Source organism: Strongylocentrotus purpuratus, unplaced genomic scaffold (genome assembly GCF_000002235.5).
Source record: "Strongylocentrotus purpuratus isolate Spur 01 unplaced genomic scaffold, Spur_5.0 spur5_scaffold_2, whole genome shotgun sequence".
NCBI lineage: Eukaryota > Metazoa > Echinodermata > Echinoidea > Camarodonta > Strongylocentrotidae > Strongylocentrotus > Strongylocentrotus purpuratus.
The window spans coordinates 22800245-22823725 of NW_022145605.1; the positions used below are offsets into that span (position 1 = coordinate 22800245).

Consider the following 23481-nt stretch of genomic DNA (forward strand, 5'->3'; position numbering starts at 1 on the left):
ACATTACATGTATTATATACCTCTGTCCAAGTCATGAAAATTAAGGCTTGTGTGGCAATAAGACATTATTGTCTACCCCTGTCCAAGTCAAGAAAATTAGGGCTTGTGTGGCAGAAAGACATTACATGTATTATATACCTCTGTCCAAGTCATGGATATTAAGGCTTGTGTGGCAGTAAGACATTATTGTCTACCCCTGTCCAAGTCAAGAAAACGAGGGCTTGTATGGCAGAAAGACATTACATGTATTATATACCTCTGTCCAAGTCATGAAAATTAAGGCTTGTGTGGCAAAAAGACATTATTATCTACCCCTGTCCAAGTCAAGAAAATTAAGGCTTGTGTGGCAGAAAGACATTATTATCTACCCCTGTCCAAGTCAAGAAAATTAAGGCTTGTGTGGCATAAAAAAACATTACATGTATTATATACTTCTGTCCAAGTCAAGAAAATTAGGGCTCGTGTGGCAGAAAGATATTGTCATCTACCCCAGTCCAAGTCAACAAATTTAGGGCTTGTGTGGCAGAAAGACATTATTATCTTCCCCTGTCCAAATCAACAAAATTAGGGCTTGTGTGGCAGAAAGACATTATTGTCTACCCCTGTCCAAGTCAAGAAAATTAGGGCTTGTGTGGCAGAAAGACATTATTGTCTACCCCTGTCCAAGTCAAGAAAATTAAGGCTTGTGTGGCAGAAAGACATTATTGTCTAACCCTGTCCAAGTCATGTAATTTAAGGCTTGTGTGGCAGAAAGACATTATTATCTACCCCTGTCCAAGTCATGAAAATTAAGGCTTGTGTGGCAGAAAGACATTATTGTCTACCCCTGTCCAAGTCAAGAAAATTAAGGCTTGTGTGGCATAAAAACATTACATGTATTATATACCTGTACCACTGTCCAAGTCAAGAAAATTAGGGCTTGTGTGGCAGAAAGACATTACATGTATTATATACCTCTGTCAAAGTCATGAAAATTAAGGCTTGTGTGGCAGTAAGACATTATTATCTACTCCAGTCCAAGTCAAAAAAATTAAGGCTTGTGTTGCTAGAAAGATATTGTCATCTACCCCAGTCCAAGTCAAGAAAATTAAGGCTTGTGTGGCAGAAAGACATTATTATCTACCCCTGTCCAAGTCAAGAAAATTAAGGCTTGTGTGGCAGAAAGACATTATTGTCTACCCCTGTCCAAGTCAAGAAAATTAGGGCTTGTGTGGCATAAAAAAAACATTACATGTATTATATACCTCTGTCCAAGTCAAGAAAATTAAGGCTTGTGTGTCAGAAAGATATTGTCATCTACCCCAGTCCAAGTCAAGAAAATTAAGGCTTGTGTGGCAGAAAAACATTATTGTCTACCCCAGTCCAAGTCCAGAAAATTAAGGCTTGTGTGGCATAAAAACATTACATGTATTATATACCTGTACCACTGTCCAATTCAAGAAAATTAGGGCTTGTGTGGCAGAAAGGCATTATTATCTACCCCAGTCCAAGTCAAGAAAATTATGGGCTTGTGTGGCAGGAAGACATTACATGTATTATATACCTCTGTCCAAGTCATGAAAATTAAGGCTTGTGTGGCAGTAAGACATTATTATCTACTCCAGTCTAAGTCAAAAAAATTAAGGCTTGTGTTGCTAGAAAGATATTGTCATCTACCCCAGTCCAAGTCAAGAAAATTAAGGCTTGTGTGGCAGAAAGACATTATTATCTACCCCTGTCCAAGTCAAGAAAATTAAGGCTTGTGTGGCAGAAAGACATTATTGTCTACCCCTGTCCAAGTCAAGAAAATTAGCGCTTGTGTGGCATAAAAAAACATTACATGTATTATATACCTCTGTCCAAGTCATGAAAATTAAGGCTTGTGTGTCAGAAAGATATTGTCATTCACCCCAGTCCAAGTCAAGAAAATTAAGGCTTGTGTGGCAGAAATACATTATTGTCTACCTCTGTCCAAGTCATGAAAATTAAGGCTTGTGTGTCAGAAAGATATTGTCATCTACCCCAGTCCAAGTCAAGAAAATTAAGGCTTGTGTGGCAGAAAGACATTATTGTCTACCCCTGTCCAAGTCTTGAAATTTAAGGCTTGTGTGGCAGAAAGACATTATTATCTACCCCAGTCCAAGTCAAGAAAATTAAGGCTTGTGTGGCAGAAAGACATTATTGTCTACCCCAGTCCAAGTCAAGAAAATTAAGGCTTGTGTGGCATAAAAACATTACATGTATTATATACCTGTACCACTGTCCAAGTCAAGAAAATTAGGGCTTGTGTGGCAGAAAGACATTATTGTCTACCCCAGTCCAAGTCAAGAAAATTAAGGCTTGTGTTGCTAGAAAGATATTGTCATCTACCCCAGTCCAAGTCAACAAAATTAGGGCTTGTGTGGCAGAAAGACATTATTATCTACCCCTGTCCAAGTCAAGAAAATTAAGGCTTGTGTGGCAAAAAGACATTATTGTCTACCCCTGTCCAAGTCAAGAAAATTAGGGCTCGTGTGGCAGAAAGATATTGTCATCTACCCCAGTCCAAGTCAACAAAATTAGGGCTTGTGTGGCAGAAAGACATTATTATCTTCCCCTGTCCAAGTCAACAAAATTAGGGCTTGTGTGGCAGAAAGACATTATTGTCTACCCCTGTCCAAGTCAAGAAAATTAAGGCTTGTGTGGCAGAAAGACATTATTGTCTACCCCTGTCCAAGTCAAGAAAATTAAGGCTTGTGTGGCAGAAAGACATTATTGTCTAACCCTGTCCAAGTCATGTAAATTAAGGCTTGTGTGGCAGAAAGACATTATTATCTACCCCTGTCCAAGTCATGAAAATTAAGGCTTGTGTGGCAGAAAGACATTATTGTCTACCCCTGTCCAAGTCAAGAAAATTAAGGCTTGTGTGGCATAAAAACATTACATGTATTATATACCTGTACCACTGTCCAAGTCAAGAAAATTAGGGCTTGTGTGGCAGAAAGACATTACATGTATTATATACCTCTGTCAAAGTCATGAAAATTAAGGCTTGTGTGGCAGTAAGACATTATTATCTACTCCAGTCCAAGTCAAAAAAATTAAGGCTTGTGTTGCTAGAAAGATATTGTCATCTACCCCAGTCCAAGTCAAGAAAATTAAGGCTTGTGTGGCAGAAAGACATTATTATCTACCCCTGTCCAAGTCAAGAAAATTAAGGCTTGTGTGGCAGAAAGACATTATTGTCTACCCCTGTCCAAGTCAAGAAAATTAGGGCTTGTGTGGCATAAAAAAAACATTACATGTATTATATACCTCTGTCCAAGTCAAGAAAATGAAGGCTTGTGTGTCAGAAAGATATTGTCATCTACCCCAGTCCAAGTCAAGAAAATTAAGGCTTGTGTGGCAGAAAAACATTGTCTACCCCAGTCCAAGTCCAGAAAATTAAGGCTTGTGTGGCATAAAAACATTACATGTATTATATATCTGTACCACTGTCCAATTCAAGAAAATTAGGGCTTGTGTGGCAGAAAGGCATTATTATCTACCCCAGTCCAAGTCAAGAAAATAATGGGCTTGTGTGGCAGGAAGACATTACATGTATTATATACCTCTGTCCAAGTCATGAAAATTAAGGCTTGTGTGGCAGAAAGACATTATTATCTACTCCAGTCTAATTCAAAAAAATTAAGGCTTGTGTTGCTAGAAAGATATTGTCATCTACCCCAGTCCAAGTCAAGAAAATTAAGGCTTGTGTGGCAGAAAGACATTATTATCTACCCCTGTCCAAGTCAAGAAAATTAAGGCTTGTGTGGCAGAAAGACATTATTGTCTACCCCTGTCCAAGTCAAGAAAATTAGCGCTTGTGTGGCATAAAAAAACATTACATGTATTATATACCTCTGTCCAAGTCATGAAAATTAAGGCTTGTGTGTCAGGAAGATATTGTCATTCACCCCAGTCCAAGTCAAGAAAATTAAGGCTTGTGTGGCAGAAAGACATTATTGTCTACCTCTGTCCAAGTCATGAAAATTAAGGCTTGTGTGTCAGAAAGATATTGTCATCTACCCCAGTCCAAGTCAAGAAAATTAAGGCTTGTGTGGCAGAAAGACATTATTGTCTACCCCTGTCCAAGTCATGAAATTTAAGGCTTGTGTGGCAGAAAGACATTATTATCTACCCCAGTCCAAGTCAAGAAAATTAAGGCTTGTGTGGCAGAAAGACATTATTGTCTACCCCAGTCCAAGTCAAGAAAATTAAGGCTTGTGTGGCATAAAAACATTACATGTATTATATACCTGTACCACTGTCCAAGTCAAGAAAATTAGGGCTTGTGTGGCAGAAAGACATTATTGTCTACCCCAGTCCAAGTCAAGAAAATTAAGGCTTGTGTTGCTAGAAAGATATTGTCATCTACCCCAGTCCAAGTCAAGAAAATTAAGGCTTGTGTGGCAGAAAGACATTATTGTCTACCCCTGTCCAAGTCATGAAATTTAAGGCTTGTGTGGCAGAAAGACATTATTATCTACCCCAGTCCAAGTCAAGAAAATTAAGGCTTGTGTGGCAGAAAGACATTATTGTCTACCCCAGTCCAAGTCAAGAAAATTAAGGCTTGTGTGGCATAAAAACATTACATGTATTATATACCTGTACCACTGTCCAAGTCAAGAAAATTAGGGCTTGTGTGGCAGAAAGACATTATTGTCTACCCCAGTCCAAGTCAAGAAAATTAAGGCTTGTGTTGCTAGAAAGATATTGTCATCTACCCCAGTCCAAGTCAAGAAAATTAAGGCTTGTGTGGCAGAAAGACATTATTGTCTACCCCTGTCAAAGTCCAGAAAATTAGGGCTTGTGTGGCATAAAAAAACATTATGTATTATATACCTCTGTCCAAGTCATGAAAATTAAGGCTTGTGTGTCAGAAAGATATTGTCATCTACCCCAGTCCAAGTCAAGAAAATTAAGGCTTGTGTGGCAGAAAGACATTATTGTCTACCTCTGTCCAAGTCATGAAAATTAAGGCTTGTGTGTCAGAAAGATATTGTCATCTACCTCAGTCCAAGTCAAGAAAATTAAGGCTTGTGTGGCAGAAAAACATTACATGTATTATATACCTGTACCACTGTCCAAGTCAAGAAAATTAGGGCTTGTGTGGCAGAAAGGCATTATTATCTACCCCAGTCCAAGTGAAGAAAATAATGGGCTTGTGTGGCAGAAAGACATTACATGTATTATATACCTCTGTCCAAGTCATGAAAATTAAGGCTTGTGTGGCAGAAAGACATTATTATCTACTCCAGTCCAAGTCAAGAAAATTAAGGCTTGTGTGTCAGAAAGACATTATTATCTTCCCCTGTCCAAGTCAAGAAAATTAGGGCATGTGTGGCAGAAAGACATTACATGTATTATACCTCTGTCCAAGTCATGAAAATTAAGGCTTGTGTGGCAGAACGACATTATTGTCTACCCCTGTCCAAGTCAAGAAAATTAAGGCTTGTGTGGCAGAAACACATTATTGTCTACCCCTGTCCAAGTCAAGAAAATTAGGGCTTGTGTGGCTAAAACACATTATTATCTACCCCAGTCCAAGTCATGAAAATTAAGGCTTGTGTGGCAGAAAGACATTATTGTCTACCCCTGTCCAAGTCAAGAAAATAGAGGCTTGTGTGGCAGAAAGACATTATTATCTACCCCAGTCCAAGTCAAGAAAATTAAGGATTGTGTGTCAGAAAGACATTATTATCTTCCCCTGTCCAAGTCAAGAAAATTAGGGCTTGTGTGGCAGAAAGACATTACATGTATTATATACCTCTGTCCAAGTCATGAAAATTAAGGCTAGTGTGGCAGAACGACATTATTGTCTACCCCTGTCCAATTCAAGAAAATTAAGGCTTGTGTGGCATAAAAAAACATTACATGTATTATATACACTGCACACACAAAACCATCCACCCATGACACACACATACACAGAGCCATACACTGCCTACTACTTTGCTTACAAATACTACACACTAACAAGTCACACACACACACACACACACACACACAAGTACTGTAGATGCGCATAGTACCTAGCTACCTGGATGTCAACTGTAGATGGCACTATTCCGTTTGGCTACTTGGACACAACCCCTCTCTAAAATTTGGACATTTATTTTGGGCCTTTTTTGGGGAAAAATTTTTCTTGTGTGACTAAATCTTAGTTGATTAGAAATGACATGTCAGACATCTTAGACACTGAATATGATAGTTTTCTTGTGTGGCTAGACACACAAGTCTAAAGTGACACACAAGGATATCTCATACGTAAAACTAAACACACAAGCATACCATCGCAAACTCGGACGGACGGACGGACGGACAACCCGAAAACATAATGCCTCCGGCTACTTCGTAACGGAGGCATAAAAATTCAAAAACTTAACCTTAGGTTAAGTTTTTGATGTTGACGCCGTCGCCGTCGCCGTCGCCGCCGCCGTCACCGGAAAAGCGGCGCCTATGTCTCGCTTTTTGCTACGCAGGCGAGACAAAAACTATATTAGGAAGTGTACAAGCAAAAAAAAATCACCACCGCATAGCAAAAATTACCTGATTTTTTGGCTTGTGCGGCTTCTTTCTTGTCTTCACCGTCCTCCATTTTCCTCTTCTTGCTCTTCCCTTCATTCACTCCATTCGTCTTTTCATTCATCTCTCCACCGTCCATCTCCCTCCTCATCATACTCTCTTCCTCATAGTCACTATCAGAGCTGTCGCTGTCGCTATCATACTCATCAGGCCTGGACCTGGACCCAACACCCCCTGTGGGTCCAGAACCTGGTCCCTTCTTCTGGAGACCATTTTGTTTAGTCCTTGTTTCACCCTCGTCATCACTCTCCGATGATAGGTCGTCCTCCTCTTCATCCCCGCTGTCGCCGAGACTGGTGACGGTCGATTTGAAGCTCACGCTCCGCTTGCTCTTTGGCGAGGCCTCCATGGCTTTACTGCCTTCTTTCTTCTCTGTAGATGATAAAGGAACAGGTAATGCAATGAATGCATGAAGAAAACTAAAAAGATTGTACAATGTCCAGAGTATATATGACGAAACTAATAATTGAACATCATCAGTCCACATTTTCAGAGACAAAAGAGCTCATCAGAGACAATCAGCCGAAAGATGGTTAAGTTTGCATCATCATAAAATGTGGCTAGTATGTACCGGGTAGCAAAGATGGTGTACCCTCGAAAACTTTACCTCAAAAAAGTGAAATAGTACATCTATGTGTTGACCTGGGTTGTAGAAACCAAAATCATACACTGTATCATTTCTCTGAATAGTTCTTCGGATTCTATAGCCTGTGCTATGTCAGCAATAGCTTCACAGTAAATTCTAACACAACTCAAATTCAGAAACTACAACCCCTGATCCCAACACAATCCCTAGCCCTAATTCTTAACCTAACCTTACACCCAATCGCAACCAATATATATGTTTTATATACCTCACTTAAGAAATCCAGCCATCTGATTGGTCGAATTGCATTCATAAACTTCAACTGTTCCTGTAAAATTCCCGGTAACCATGCTTAAAACATTTCAATATTTTTAATAACCATGGTTATTAAAAAAATAGGTCAGTCTCCATGGTTACCCCATAGGTTTACATGTTAAAAAATGGTTTGAGCGATGGAGGATACCATACGTGTGCGAAAAATTGGTCGGCAATTTCAATACAATTGAATCTCGATCGATCTTACCGACAATTTTATCTTGCATTGTTGACATGAAGACGAAAATTAACTCTCAAAAACAAAAAAACAACATCTGCCGATAGATCTTGATCTAAGTTCGTGCCAATATGCATTGCAAAAGTAAAAGAAGGGTCCGTTTCAAGGAGCTTTTGCGAAGCATCCCTCACGCTGAGCCGTTTTCAATCCATTTTAATGTATATATTGGAGAAAACTGCCAAGCATGTTAACGGCGCGCGATAGCCGAGTGGTCTAAGCGTTGGTTTTCGATACACCTCTTGTTGTACACTGAGTTCGAATCCCGTCTTCGACAAAAATGTAAATTATTTTTTATTTTTTATTTTTTAGTCTATTTTTTTTCGGCATATAAAAGTATTAATGACTGCTTTAATATTCGAGAAATAGTTGTTTTCATACGCTCTCGGGAAGGTTACAATTGGGCTATTCCCCTCGGCAAGCCTCGGGGAATAGCACAATTCTAACCATCCCTTGAGCGTAATAAAACAACTATTTCTCTCAAAGCAGTCATTAATACTATAATATTCCCACTAAGAGTTCACTTATTACTCCAATACACTGTAATGACTGATGAAATATGATTGTTGAGAGAAAAGCTTTGACAAAATAAGCCTGGAGCAAATATCGCCACACCAAAACACTCAAGGAGCAGGGAACGGTTTCACAAAACTTGTCATCAGTGACAAATGACAGTTTTTGTTATAAGCTACTGAAATCCTTGCTTCTGATTGGTTATCAGCAGATTTGTCACTGGTGTTTGTCATTTGTCTTTGACAAAAAGGCTTTGTGAAACGGATCCTAGATGTGGGATGATGGTACCTACCCAGGACAGCCCCTCCTTGCTGCTTGTAACTCTTTGATGCTTGCTGGATCTCCACGTCCTCATCGTCTTCCTCGTCCAGACCATTGAAGACTCCCTTCTTGAACCAGAGCTTGGTCCTCCTCTTGGCACTCTCCTCGGGGTCCATCTTCTCCAAGTCTACCATCAGGGGATTCCCTGTGTCATCGTCATCATCAGAGTACATGTCATCTGAACCCCTGGTAAGAATAAGGAAATGGTCAAAGTTAATATTATTATTATTCCTTTTACTCAACTGCAGTTTGCTGCACCCGCAACTGCAATTGCACTGCACCCACTTGATCACTAGGTTTTACCAAGAGAGCTTTGTTGCTAAATCTTTTTCATTATTTTTTTCATGAGCCCGCCATCCATTTCCAGCCTAACCGCTCACAATGGCGGTCTCCTGCGTTCTAAAATTCATCTCTTTAGTTCAATGAAAATTATATACAAATATCTGTTGTACTTTTTTGTATGCTTTGTATTATAGTTATTGTATAATATTGTTAAACATTATTTGCTATTTATGTAATACCTATGTAAAAGTGTATAATCTTGTATCTGTTATTTGAACGCAGAAATAAAATCACTCAAATAAACTTGTTCTTTAGTATTAATGTTTCCAAAGCTGCTTGGGAAAACCCTTGTCTCCATTAATGTTGCCTTTGAGAATTAAATGAAATTTTTGTATCTACTGGAGGGAAAATAAGAGTTCTATCTCGTCAACTCTCAAATGTATGCACGACTGTTTCTGGTGTAATGGATAACACTTTGGTACCCTTTGAAGTGGCAATGAAAAAGAGAGGAAAGTCATGAGTAGTAGTAGTAGTAGTAGTAGACTTTATTGGATAACTTGTTTAGCACAGGGCTAATCTGCCACAAGGTCCAAGCTGATGATTCTAACCTGCTCTTGTCTACAGTCCAAATCATTAGTTTTTTAAATCAATTTCTTGCAAAATAACAAGGTAAGGATTCCTGTTTTAATTCATATTCCTTTTGTCTTACGGACTGAACAAATTCTGCAATCTCACACACACCCATTGAACCTCACATAGTGATAGATTAATGGGTTAAGCGAAATCATAACTGTATATCAACAAATACCTTACTTGGATAAACTCAAAGAAGATACTATGAACTATGCGTTGTGGCGTGCGCCTGTAATCCAGCTAACAATGGAAGTTACAAACTGATTCAGCCGAGGACGCAGATTCGAAACTGAGTCACGTCTTTCGGATGGTGACATTTAAAGGTTGATCCCCAGACGTAAATAATTATATCTGATTGATATACGTCTGTAAAAACCCAATACACAAACACATAAACTTAAAATGTCTGAACTCACTTGTCTGATTCTGAATCATATCTTCCACTAACTCTATCAATCTCAGCTCTGAGAGCATTGGCCTCGTCCTCCTCCAAATCACTATCAATCAGGCTACCATCATCGTCATCATCCTCCTCCTCCCCCTCCTCCAGTTCCTCCTCCTGGTCGATGACCGCGGGAGTCTTGGCTGGCTTTAAGGATGGGAGCTGCTTCTTCTGTTTCTCAGGAGCACCTTCGTTGTCATTGGCAACTGTGCCGGCATCATCTGTGTTCACCTTTTGAAGTTGCTATTCAAAGAGAGTCATATGAAAGGGAAATGAAAAATGGAAATTTTCATCACACGGACTTTCAATTCCAACACTTATGATTTGTCTTGAAGCTTTGTAAAATAAAGGAAATAATCAACATGTTTCTGGAAATCCTTTTACCTCAAATCAAATTGTATCCAACAAAGAAAATCAGTTGAAATCAAGCAATGAGAAGATATTTCATTCCATCAAACCAGGGACCTGTTTCACAAAGCCCTTTTTCAATGACACATGACGAAAATCAGTGACAAAGCTGTTGATAACCAATCAGAAGCACAGATTTTAGTAGCTTATAACAAAAACTGTCATTTGTCACTGATGACAAGCTTTGTGAAACGCCCCCCAGGTTCATAGATTGTCTAGCTACTTACCTGTGCATTTTTTATGTTGACCAGACCAAACAATGATTCCCCTTGTGTATCATCGCCCATGTTACTCTGTAGCTCCTTAGATTTGTGAAGTCGCTCTCGTAACTTCTTCCGCTTCTTGAGGGCATCTTTCTTTTTCCTATCAAAAAAAGAACAAATATTGAAAAATTATTTACTTTACTTGTATCAAAGAGAACTGTTGCTGAGCTAGCGTCATGAGGGTCCCTGGACGGTGTGTGCGCTCTATAAGTTAACACTATTATTATTATTATTAAAGTTTTAAAAAAAACAATCAGAGAATTTGATTGAGCATTGAGTCATTCGGGGGGGTAGTCATATATTCAAGTTTCAAGTTTATTTATTTCACTGTATCGAGGATAACATAATTGAACATAACGAACATGGTAATAATCATAACTAAACATAATGTACATGGCGATAGTTATAACAGAGGATACAATCATATAAATCAATCAATAAAGTGGGGGATCTACTAAAAAGCAAAGCTTGTATTATGTAGGTCCCAGTTAATAGGTATATAAATATGTATCTAAATTCACATAAGATATTTGTCAACAAAAAACACTAAAATGCTTCTTAAACATGTTGACAACGGTGCCCGCAATATTTTGTGCAGAGGTCGATAAAAGTACATTTGTGTTATACCGAAGTTAAAATATATTCAACAGGAAAAACAACTTCACAGAGAATAACTGCATTGATTGTTCTAAAACATCAAGGGCAGTAGAGATGACATAGGACTGGGGACAAAAAAAAAAGGGTAAATAGCATACTTCCTGATTTAAAGCCTGTCTGCACTAGTTTGGCCAGGAGGGAGGGATTAGACCTTCCTGCTTGGTCACTGACACGTGGCTATCTCATCCAATCAGTTCTCAATTAATATAAGAAAAAGGGGATCATGGGGGATCAATGGATACCGCTTAGGCATTGTGTACTATATAGAGGGCGTTAGTAGCTACAAGTAGTGCAGTCCCACATTAACTGGTTTTACATTCCTTTCAAAAAGAAGAAATATCATGAACAAAAAACAAAAATAATCCACATTATCAACATTTCTTGCACTTACCTTTTACCAGCTAACCTCTCCTCCTCTTTGATTGTAGCTAGTTGCTTAGCAACCACATCATCCTCATCTTCCTCGCTTTCACCATCTTCATCTTTGCCTTCAAGCTTGGACTTCTCTTTTCTGAAAGATAGTAATTTTGTATAAAATAAATTGTTAGCAATATATATTTTTCTCTCTCAATAATTTGTTCCTGATCATTTTTTTCAGAAAGCATTATGCTTAAAGATAAACTTGAGTTCTGGTAAAAAAATAAAATAAATACTCACAGAATCAAACAAAACTTACACTGAATGTTCAAGATTCTTCCAAGACAGGGCCAAATTTCTTCATCATTTTGATGATTCCAGAACCTTGCAGTACACACCAATACTTACATGCTAGATGATCAACTTTTTCTGATTCATTCCACACCTTTTCTTTCACAATGCAATCGCATGCCCAGAACTCAACTTTATCTTTAACCAAGTAAAGTGCACAAGAGTGTATGCACAATATAGTATTAATGACTGCTTTGATAAAAACAACTATTTCTCGAATATTAAAGCAGTCTTTAATCCTTTTATATGCCGAAAAAAAAGAAAAAAAAGAAAAAAACTTTTGTCGAAGATGGGATTCGAACTCTTGCGTACCAAAGGTGATGTTACTAAAGTCAGCGCCTCAAAGCGTTCGGCCAGCGCGCTCTGTCATCATGGGTAGTAGTTTTCTTTAATATATACATTAAAATGAATTGAAAACGGCTTCGCGTGGTGGAAGCTTCGCGGCTGCTCCATTAAACGGGCCCTTCTTTTACTTTTGCAATGCATATTGGCACGAACTTAGATCAAGATCTATCTCGAATATTAAAGCAGTCATTAATACTTTTATATGCCAAAAAAAAGAAAAAAAAAAAAAAAAACTTTTGTCGAAGATGGGATTTGAACTCTTGCGTACCAAAGGTGATGTTACTAAAGTCAGCGCCTCAAACCGTTCGGCCAGCGCGCTCTGTCATCATGGGAAGTAGTGTTCTTTAATATATATACATTAAAATGAATTGAAAACGGCTTCGCGTGGTGGAAGCTTCGCGGCTGCTCCATTAAACGGGCCCTTCTTTTACTTTTGCAATGCATATTGGCACGAACTTAGATCAAGATCTATCGGCAGATGTTGTTTTTTTGTTTTTGGAAGTTTATTTTCGTCTTCATGTCAACAATGCAAGATAAAATTGTCGGTAAGATCGATCGAGATTCAATTGTATTGAAATTACCGACCAATTCTTCGCACACGTACGGTATCCTCGATCGCTCAGACCATTTTTTAACATGTAAACCTATGGGGTAACCATGGACAGAGCTGCCAACCTCCAGAACAGAAAATCAGTAATCACAAGGCTCAAAATCAGTAATTTGGGGTATAAATCAGTTATTTCTTATGCGGCGCTATGAATCTAAAAAAACGACACGCCAACACTGCGCGGACGCATGATTATCTGAAATTTTTGGTGATTTTACTCACACAAAGATGTTAAGTATTGAATTTCAGGTCATCACAACACAGTTTATCATGAAAAATGGCTCCTATTCACAGCACTCGCTACGATAAATCATATTTAATTCATTAAAAAAAAATAAAATAAATAAAAAAAAAAAAAAAAAAAAATATTTTTTTTTTTTTTTTTTTTTAAATCCGTAATTTGAGACAACATTCCGTAATGGTCGTTAATTTCCGTACCAATTACGGGAAATCCGTACTAGGTGGCAGCTCTGCATGGAGACTGAACTATTTTCCCAATAACCATGGTTATTGGGATTTTGAACTGTTTTTTAACCATGGTTACCGGGAATTTTCGGGAACAGTTAAAGTTTATGAATGCAATTTCGACCAATCAGATTGCTGGATTACTTAAGTGAGGTATATAACACATACTACAGACCATATATTTATAAAATATGCACCCATCTATTTGATGATATTAAGGCTTCATTAATTGTTTACCATTCAAAATATGGATTGGACTATATATTCAGTATATATTAACTCCAGCAAGTCGACGGCTTTAGGTCCTCTCCGAGGGACCTGGTAATGAGGATTAATGCCTTACCAAAGGGCACTAGCGCATCGACTTGGTTTCGAACCCGGGTCACTGGATTATGAGACCATTGCCTCTACCGACTGAGCCATCGCGACTCCTCATTGACACTTGATTGAGATGAAAAACATTTTTATTTCAATAACATACACATAGGTCTTGCATTGAACTTGTCATGCCAAATCGTTTAGCTATATTGCCATTCCAAACTCACAAGACATGGTAATCTCCCACGAGACATGAAATCTACCATGTGATTGAAATTTGCCTATTTCATGCAAGATGTTACCTGCAGTTATGATAAGAATCTGATACCTGTCGCAAAGCATTCAAAAGATTTAATATGATTGTTTATACAGGTTGGATTTTTTTTTTTAAAGAGAAGGTTGAGTTCTGGGAAGAGGTAAAAAATAATTTGTGAGCGTTATCATTGTTATTATGCAAGGGTGGAAGAACATCAGATTAAACATGTTCCCTGAAAAGCATGGCTCTTCAAATGCCTTCATATTCTAAATATGACATAAAACATCGTACAAATCGGGGGGGGGGGGGGGAGATTTTTTTCGCCATGTGATCGTGTAGTCCCATAAACATCATTCTGTGTACAGTGCTTGTAACTTTGCCAAGATTTGGTCAAATTTCTTATCATTTTGATGATTCCAGAACCTTGCAATACACACAAATACTTATATACTAGATGATCAACCTTTTCTGATAGATTCCACACCATTTCTTTCATAATGCAATCACATGACCAGAACTCAACTTTATCTTTAAATACCATACCATTTCATATACATTTTCAATATTTTCAGGTACAGTCAAACCTGCTTTAGTGACCACCTGTCTACAAAGACCACATTTTTTATTTCCCTTGAAAAAAGTTTCTCATTGAAACATGTACTAAACAAACCTGTCTACAAAGACCACTTTTTGTGTTTCCCTTGGGCGGTCGCTATAGACAGGTTTGACTGTATTTCATAATTTTTTCTTTAGCCTACAACTTACACTTGATTAGCTGTTTCCTCTTCCAGTTGTGCTTTCTCCTTGTTGTATTTCTTGTGCCAGTTGAGAAGATCCCTGACCTCTCGCCGACCCAGAACCTTAATGTCACGGCAACAAATCTTGATCTCTTTGGTCGTCAGAAGGTGGGAGGCGATGGAGTCATCGTCAAACACAAGCTGTCGGGGAGAAAATGAAAACCGATACAAATGAATGAAAAATAATAATAATTCATTGAATCCTGACATGCTTACCTTTGTGTGTGTGGAACATAAAATGTCACTTAGATGCTGCTTATAAGTATCGGCTTGCATGGTGGTGTAGATATACAGTAGTCTTGCGGAATTCCCCCTTTGGCTTTCAAACTACCAGGCACAAAATGACAAAATTTAAAGCCCCTCTGCACTAGTTTGGCCAGGAGGGGTTAGACCTTCCTGCAAGGTCACTGACAGGTGGTTATCTCATCAAATCAGCTCTTAATTAACAGAAGAAAAAGTGGACCATGGGGGACCAATGGTCACCGATTAGGCATCGTTTGCTATATAGAGGACGCAAGTAGCTATAAGTAGTGCAGAGGGGCTTAAGGGGTTCCCATTCTCACCTCACTGCAGTTGGTGAGTAGCTCCAGTGCATCCTCACTGTCCATGTACTTACTTGGACACAAGGACAGGATGATAGATGATGTGTAGTCCCCATCATGTACATTGTAACAACATCATATGAAATTATTCAGGGGGTTTAAAACCACTGCACTATTCATAGCTACTTGCACCCTCTATATAGCAAACAATGCCTAATTGGTGACCATTGGTCCCCCATGGTCCCCTTTTTCTTATGTTAATTGAGAGCTGATCTGATGAGATAACCACCTGCCAGTAACCTTGCAGGGTGGTCTAATCACTCCATGCCAAACTAGTGCAGAGGGGCTGTGAATGGTCGACTTCATTTCGGACAGGATGATAGAGAGTGTAGTTCCCATCATGTACATTATAGGAACATCATATGAAATTATTCATGGGGGCTTAAAGCAAGCTCAAAGCTTATTCACATCATCAGTTTAAGGGGTTCTTGTTCTTACCTCACTGCAGTTGTTGAGTAGCTCCAGCGCATCCTCACTGGCCATGTACTTGGACACCTGGACGGGATGGTAGAGGGTGTAGTCCCCCTCGGCGTACCCCTCGGCCTTGGCCTTCTTCACCTTGGAAGGGTCCCTGAGGATTGTGGCTTTCTGCTTGGTGGTCTCCTCCCCTACAACCTCCTTGAAGATGTACTTAGGGTCAAAGAACTTTGGATCTGTGAGTGGATAGAGACAGGTGAAGCGATAGTGAAATGAGAGCAAATGTGAATGAGTGTGGGGTTCTGCTAAGGTTTGATGGAAATTGAGTAAATTGTAAATGTTGGGGAATACATTAGAATGGGTGAAAACTTCTTCCAGGATATTTTTCTTCTTCCGAATTTATTGTGAGGATTTTGAGTACCGGTAGGTACGGTTTTAAGAACACAATATAAAAAAAATTAACATTAGTTTACCCAGAAATATATAAGAACAGACCAATTCTATGATTAATAGCACAGAAATAAATGGATTTCTTTTTTATGGTGCAGCCACTAATTACTGGTAGGTGAGAGCTCCTTAATTCGAAATAATCCATATAAAAATTGGATGGAATGACAATGTATGGGTAGCCAACTATCCCAGGACCAAAATGAAAGTTGATTCTCTGTATTCAAGTTGAATTAATAATAAATAATGCCTGATCAAGATTGGCAACTAGATATCATCTTTTCCTGAAATTTCTTTAGCAGAGGACTAGAAGTAGAACCCACCTATCTTGTCTAGCTATATGAAACCTTGACAAACAACGAAGATCTCTGCAGATTCGTTCATTCGTTTTCTATATCCATCTTAAGTTGAATTAATAAGGGATTCTCTTGTGGCAACTAGATATCATAATCTTTTCCTGAAATTTCTTTAGCAGAGGACTAGAACCCACCTATCTTGTCTGGCGATATGAAGCCCTGACAAACGACAAAGATCTCTGCAGATTCGTTCCTGGACGCCTGGGGCTTGGTGACATGAACCTTCCTGAACATCTGATGGAAGACCCAAAGGAGGGGCTGGTAATCCTTGGAGCGGAAGACCTTGGTGATGAACCACCCGCCCTTGTTGAGGAACTCAACGGCCAACTTGAGAGCATGGAGGGTCAGTTGGGCTGTATGAAGGAAGATGGTGTATTATTGCAATGTAGAAGTGTCACAGTGGAGTGGTTTGGAGACTCAACTGAAGATACCATAGTCATTGGGTTAAAACCCTGATACCAAACATGGCCTTTAAAGGTATAGACTAGTTCAGGTCATGCGATTGCAGTCAGTGTAACTATGACAAGATAAAATCCACATAGCTGATGTATGTCAAAACGACAATCAGCCCGTCAAAAATTACAAAAATGTACATCATTCTGCATCTCCCCTTTCCTTGCCTTTCACAGTAAAACCAGCAGACTAGTAACTGAATCACAAGTTTAAAAAATAAAAAACAAACAAAAACAGTTTTAAAGGCACAGGTGTATAGACCAGTTCTGGTCATGCGATTGCATTGTGAAAGAAACGGGTGTGGAATCGATCAGAAAAGGTTGATCATCTAACATGTAAGTATTGGTGTGTATTGAAGGTTCTGGAATCATTAAAATGATAAGAAATTTGGCCCAGTCTTACGATGTAATAATTTACCAAATATATCAATAGACCAGTTCACGGTTAGCACATTACTGCAATGACCCCGAATATCCACAGATCTTCAAAACATGAAGAGGTCCCACTTTGTACATTGTGAAATAATCATTCCTACAGCGATGAAGGTGCTATATAACATAGCCTTTGTTTTCCCCTTTGAAAGAATACTTCCACCTGTGTATCATGGATTGCACTGAATGTGCAAGAATGAATAACGATTACATAACTTTCATGAGCACGTATCCAGTATTTCGTCTCCGTGTATTTCACAATTTGTTCTGCAATGACCTTGATCTGCTCATGCTCAGACTGCAACCGTGAACTCGCTTATTAGTAGGCGGAAAATTTGTATCATCACATATAAGTCAAACATATTCTTTCACATGATTGGTAATAAGAGCTTCCATTACATTTTTTGAGAAGGGGGCATTTCCAAAACTGGTCTATACCTTTAAAATGGCATTTTAGCAACACTGTTCCTGCTTTACACTAAGGTGCTAAGATAATAACATCATCAGGGTTGAAGTTAGTATATGCAAGTCTGTAAAATGGTGACCTAGCAGTAGCGGTAGCCATAGGAGTATCAGTAGCAGTAGTTGTACTTGTGGTAATAGAAGTAGTCGTAGACTTAATGGGATAACTTGTTTAACCCAAGGCCAATCTGTCTCAAGGTTCATCGCACTTGAGTACAAGATCTCTTTTTATTTTTCTTATTTTTTTTAAATTTGTGTTTTTAATGGCAAGTCAAAGGAAATCACAATATTTACAAATAATTTACATAATTAGAAACAAATTCAATTAACAGAATAAAGCAATAACCATAAAATAAAGTAAATAATACAAAATAAGATTTAGAAATGGCAGAAAATAGAAAAACGTTACAAAGTAAAAATTGTTCAAGAATGAAGCCCCTGTGGTAACAACCTTGGTCCTAGGATTGCAGGGGGGGGGGTCATACAGATGCTAGATGGCAGTGTATCAGACATATTTGTAAATCTATAATACTGTTTTCATTACCACTTTTGCACACAAACCTTCCACAGAATGCCCCTGCATAGGTAATATGCCCATTCTTGAACTTTATGTCAATAGAAAACCTACAATTTGTTCTTTCATACTCTATCAAATGGTTCTGGCTTGGATAAGGGAAACTGACCTTGTGTGAAGGCATCCAGCACCCAACTTGTTCCAACATTAGGAGCTCCGTCATGAAGAACACAATCAGCTTTCCATGTCTTCATCTCTTTGCGCAATTGCTGTAATAATAATAATAATAATGTATCAGGGAAAAAATACTTAAAAATAATCGTGGGCTACTTTTAAAGCTTGCTTGCATGAAAATAACACTCTTTAATTTGTTTTGCATTGAACTCTATGCAAATTTTGTTGGGGTCTTTTATGACTTTCAAGGGCTCTTTTTAGCATTTTGGGGGCTAATTCGCCCTGAGCCCCGTGTATTTTTTTCACTGTAATGTATTACTCTACTGCATTTTCCATATACATGTTCAAATGGTGCATGTATTAAAGATAAACTTTAGTACTGGTAATGCGATTGCATTGTGAAAGAAAACGTGTGAAAGGATCAGAAACAGTTGATCATGTAGCATGTAAGTATTGGTGTGCACTGCAAGGTTCTGGAGTCATCAAAATCATAATAAATTTGACCGAGTCTTGGTAAAGTAACAAGCACTCACACAGAAAGCTATATATGGGACAACACACATGGTGTCGGGGCTAGTACTACCTTGATTTCCTTGTCTTTCTATGCTCATTACTCAGCCAGTATACATTTTCTTCCAAAATTGTTTGGCACATGTCATTTATTTGTAATCTTGAACATTCAGTGTAAGTTTCGTTTGATTCTGTGAGAATTATTATTTTTTTTTTAACCAGTACTGGAGTTTATCTTTAACAGAAGAAGTGAGCTTTCAGACGTTTTTGGAAGGCATTGAGAGATCACCCTTTGCGAAAAAAATATGGGCAGGTTATTCCACCGCTTGGGAGCAGCAGTTAAGAATGTACAAATAATTATAATTCGTTTCCTTATATTGATTTCTGCTTTTCATTCAACACTTCATAAATGTCGGTGCCCAGTAAGTCAGTTTGTAAACCAGCAGAAATATTATGCTTGAATGTATATTTGAACCACATTTTCTATAAGAGGTCCTAAACTGTGGTAAGGGACTGGATCGTTGCTTTAAGTACTTACCATTCTGCATTTGGTTGTTGTGATGTCACAAGTGAAAGAGACCACATTAGGGATGGGTTTGATAGGAAACAGATCCACACCAATAATCATACTGGATATGGGCATGTTCCTTGATGCTACCTGAAGCCTGTCAAGGAAAAAATATTGAAAAGCAGACTTAAGAATACCTGGTAAGCTATCATTTCTCTTCTTCTTTACCCTAGTGTTATGAAACATATGTCTGACAAATCTTTCCTTTTACTATGTTAGTCTATGTTCTATCCCTCCTCCCTCTTTCTCCTCCTCCTTTTTTGTTGTCTTCTTCTTGTTCCTTCTCTATCCTCTTCTTCCTCTTTTCCATGTTCCTCTACAACATCCACATATCTTACCTTTTAAAGAGAACCTATCTTTTTTAAAGGAAATAAGACTAGCACAATGTGATCAAAGCTGGCCTATAACCTTCATCCAAAAACAAGATTGCTTCATTATCATCCCTTACATGAATCAACCCTGGTGCTCCTCCTTTTAAATTACTTTGGTAAAATCTACAATATCTTTACTTTGTCCTAAGGTTTCCTCTTCTTTTTCTTCAAGATAATCTGCCTTCTTCAATACTGAAGATTCTTGCAGATGCCCTATATACTCAACCTGATTGGGGTGTGCAGGTGGACCACTACACCAGGGTTTACCCCTACTCTTACACGAATAGTGCAGTGGGTTCATAATAACCATTTAACATCCTATCTGAGGGACTGCATCATGGTACTCACCATCCTCCTGGTGCTGCACAGAGATCAATGCAGACCCTGGACTCTTGGAGGAAGGAGAACTTTCTGTTCAGCTGAATCAACTTGAAGGCAGATCGAGACCTGTAACCTGATTGAGAAGAAAAGTCACAAATATGTCAAGACTGCAATGCAAACAAACACAAACATACCACAGCATTGAAAGGTCAGCAAAGCAATGATGTATTTCCAGAGCTCTTTGTTTTTTTGTTTCTTTTAAATATGCAATAACAGAAATATGAAACATATAGATCTATCCTTTACAAATTGATGTACTTGATCTGTTCAGAGCCAAAGATGAGAAAAAGAGTGGTTTCATATTTTGTTATCAATCGAGCCTCTGTAAACTGACCCAGATTACTTGCCAGCTAGCTTACACTTGCCAAGACCACAGTTGACCGGATGCCCATGCAGAGGAGTAAAGAAACTTCTAGATCCAATTTTTTAGACTTCCAAAAATAGCTAGACCAATGCATTATGAATACGGTTAACTTAGACAGAAATATTATCAGTAGAGGCGCTGGTCCCAGAATAAGGATCATCCGCACAAACGAGGATTGTTTCCTTAAACGCGGAGTCGCGGACAAACGTGTCCGCAAAAATAAGGATCGTCCGCATTGTCCATGTATTTTTTGTGCGGACGATCCTCATTATATTCTCAGACTAGCGCCCCTAATTATTTTATTACATTTTATTAGTCAACATATAATTTGAACAACCAGATATTATTTTACAACTCACTTCACCATGTCCATCATCCATATAAAAAAAAAGTGGCACTGACTCTGACTGATAGTGATATTTACTATCACATTCACATCTTCACAATTCACAAAACTAAAAGAGTAAAGTCACACTAAAAGTAAAACAACATGAACCCCAAAATGCGTTATTATTGATTCATTTGATTGACAAACCTGTTTCTTTGGCAAGATGATAATATCTGTCCTTCCTCTGCTTTCCAATTTTCGCTTTCTTCCCCATTTTGATAGCGAATTAGCCCCGCGAAATAGAAAATTGTCTACTTCGCCAATGACTTGTAGACTGATGGACGACAGCAATTGCAATGGTACGGTAGCTACCAGCGAAGTCTGAGTCTAATCTTGGCCGAAACCTTGGGCACTGCAGAAGCTCAGTGCTCGAACACGTAGATCACATGCGGGTTTGTGCAGTTTAAAAGGACGGTAATGGTACTTCAATGTCGCCCAACATTCAACTCAGCATAATTTCGTCTCGATCTCGTTTAAAGCTTGCCTGTCTCAAATAAATTTGTATAGACTCTAGATCTAGCAATAATAATAATATATTTGTATACCGCAAATTTCATATTGCCTCTGAGTGATTAAGAAGGAAAATACTTGATAAGTAAAGGATATACGTAAAGGTATACTGAATTTGCATTACAGATTAGCCCTAGACTACATCAATTATTCAATTACCATTAAAACTTTGCAAATGAAAATAAAAATAATTATAAAGCATGCAGGGAGCTAGAGCAGAATCCTCTTCAGTTATTATATCTGTGACAGTGATATATAACCAACTTTTTAACATAGTTACAATGAGTTATAATATCTCACTGCACATTTATCATATGGTTTTGTTCTAATTCTTCAGTTTTGAGACTTGGCTTTTTGCCCCTTCCAGTGAGTATACATAGATCGATGTGCACTACTGATCTGTATCATCTGTATGATCCGTGGTGAGCACTTATTATGATTGTTAAGGAAAAAAATGATCCACAGATCGAGCTGATCGGGATTATTTTATAGCAACAAAAAAAATAGAAAAAAATAACAACTTATAGTCCATCATGATAAAGATAAACCTGATGATTATGGGTTGAATTTTAAGATGGTTTTTAAGTTTCATGATCACTGTTTCAAGCAACCTAAATCTTCCTTATTGTCAATAAAAGTCATGATCATTGAAACAAACATAACATTTAAAGATATTGTTCAACCAAACTGAGGACCTCACCTTATAGGAGGATCCAGAGCCATTTTAATAATGGCTCTGCCATTCCAGCCGTTTTTTCAATTCTTGATTTGTATTGTATTCTTGTATGTATTTGAATTTTTATACAGAAAATAAAACCAACCAACCAAAAGAAGCCTCACAGCCATGCCATGTCGAAGGGTACAACGTACAAGACTAAAGTTACAGTGAGATATTCGGGAGATATTGTAAGTTTATTTATATTTATCCGGCGAAAAATACTGATAAGGCGAAATCAATGGTGTTGAGTTTATTTGGGCCGACTCTTTCAACATCTTCCATGCACAGCAGTTGCACGTGTGACTGTAGCTGCATATGGAACCTTGGCATGGAGCAGAACATGCGTACGAGCGCGCGGGATATACTAGCGCAAAGTTCCTTCGTGCTTATAATTTGATCAGCCACTCAGGCAGGTATTGAAATGAGTTCGTTTTATGCGCTATTATATCACTCCTGTGAGAGCGCGCGCAATGCATTCATTCAACATATGCAATGGTGGCCATTCTTGAGGAGAGGTAAGTAGACCAACATATTGCTGCCTGAAAATCGCCAAAATAATGTTGTCTTTACGAATTTAATGTTATGAATAAGTAATTAATATCTTAAACTATCATGTTGGATGCTTGATTTCAATATTCTCTTCTCGGCCCTCTCTGTAAAAGTGAAATTATGAATGTCTAGCTTGACGAGCGTGAGTGAGGATTGCAGGAATGGCTCGATTGACTGTGTGATCTGCAATGCAAAATCATTGTGACTGTGAATTGTGTTGGAGCAATTTGTAACTTGGATTTTTAATCAATCCTACCTGCCAACGTCATTGGACTGTATTTGAATATATTTTACCTTATGTTCTATGCTTTGTGTAAGGCAAATGCCAAAGCTGTCGATAGCATAATTTATTCCCCTGTGCCTGCCGATGCGACGCCAGGGCGATGACCGTGTTGCATGATTGACATGTTTGTGTTTTGTGCATGGGTTAAGTTATATTGAGAGCCCATTTTGTACCCCTTTTCATGCAAACAACCATAGCCACAGGGTTTGTTTTGTGGGTTTGTGTGGAAAGTGTTCTTTAAAGTAGA

The 23481-nt window shown here is 38.3% G+C and overlaps 1 protein-coding gene across 1 annotated transcript in view; it reads right to left on the reverse strand.

Moving 5' to 3' along the window:
• LOC100890423 (pre-rRNA 2'-O-ribose RNA methyltransferase FTSJ3) overlaps window positions 1-21469 on the reverse strand; it is a 33287-nt gene extending 11818 nt beyond the window's left edge. The window contains exons 1-12 of the mRNA XM_030992003.1: window positions 21322-21469; window positions 20390-20495; window positions 19641-19767; window positions 18588-18687; window positions 16693-16911; window positions 15777-15991; window positions 14705-14877; window positions 11632-11751; window positions 10548-10683; window positions 9887-10155; window positions 8527-8741; window positions 6550-6957 (exon numbers count right to left, since the gene is read on the reverse strand). Of these exons, the coding sequence (XP_030847863.1) occupies window positions 6550-6957; window positions 8527-8741; window positions 9887-10155; window positions 10548-10683; window positions 11632-11751; window positions 14705-14877; window positions 15777-15991; window positions 16693-16911; window positions 18588-18687; window positions 19641-19767; window positions 20390-20495; window positions 21322-21388 (2155 nt within the window). The 5' untranslated portion in view covers window positions 21389-21469. The remainder of the gene's footprint in view (window positions 1-6549; window positions 6958-8526; window positions 8742-9886; window positions 10156-10547; window positions 10684-11631; window positions 11752-14704; window positions 14878-15776; window positions 15992-16692; window positions 16912-18587; window positions 18688-19640; window positions 19768-20389; window positions 20496-21321) is intronic.
• Between the last annotated feature and the right edge of the window lie 2012 nt (window positions 21470-23481).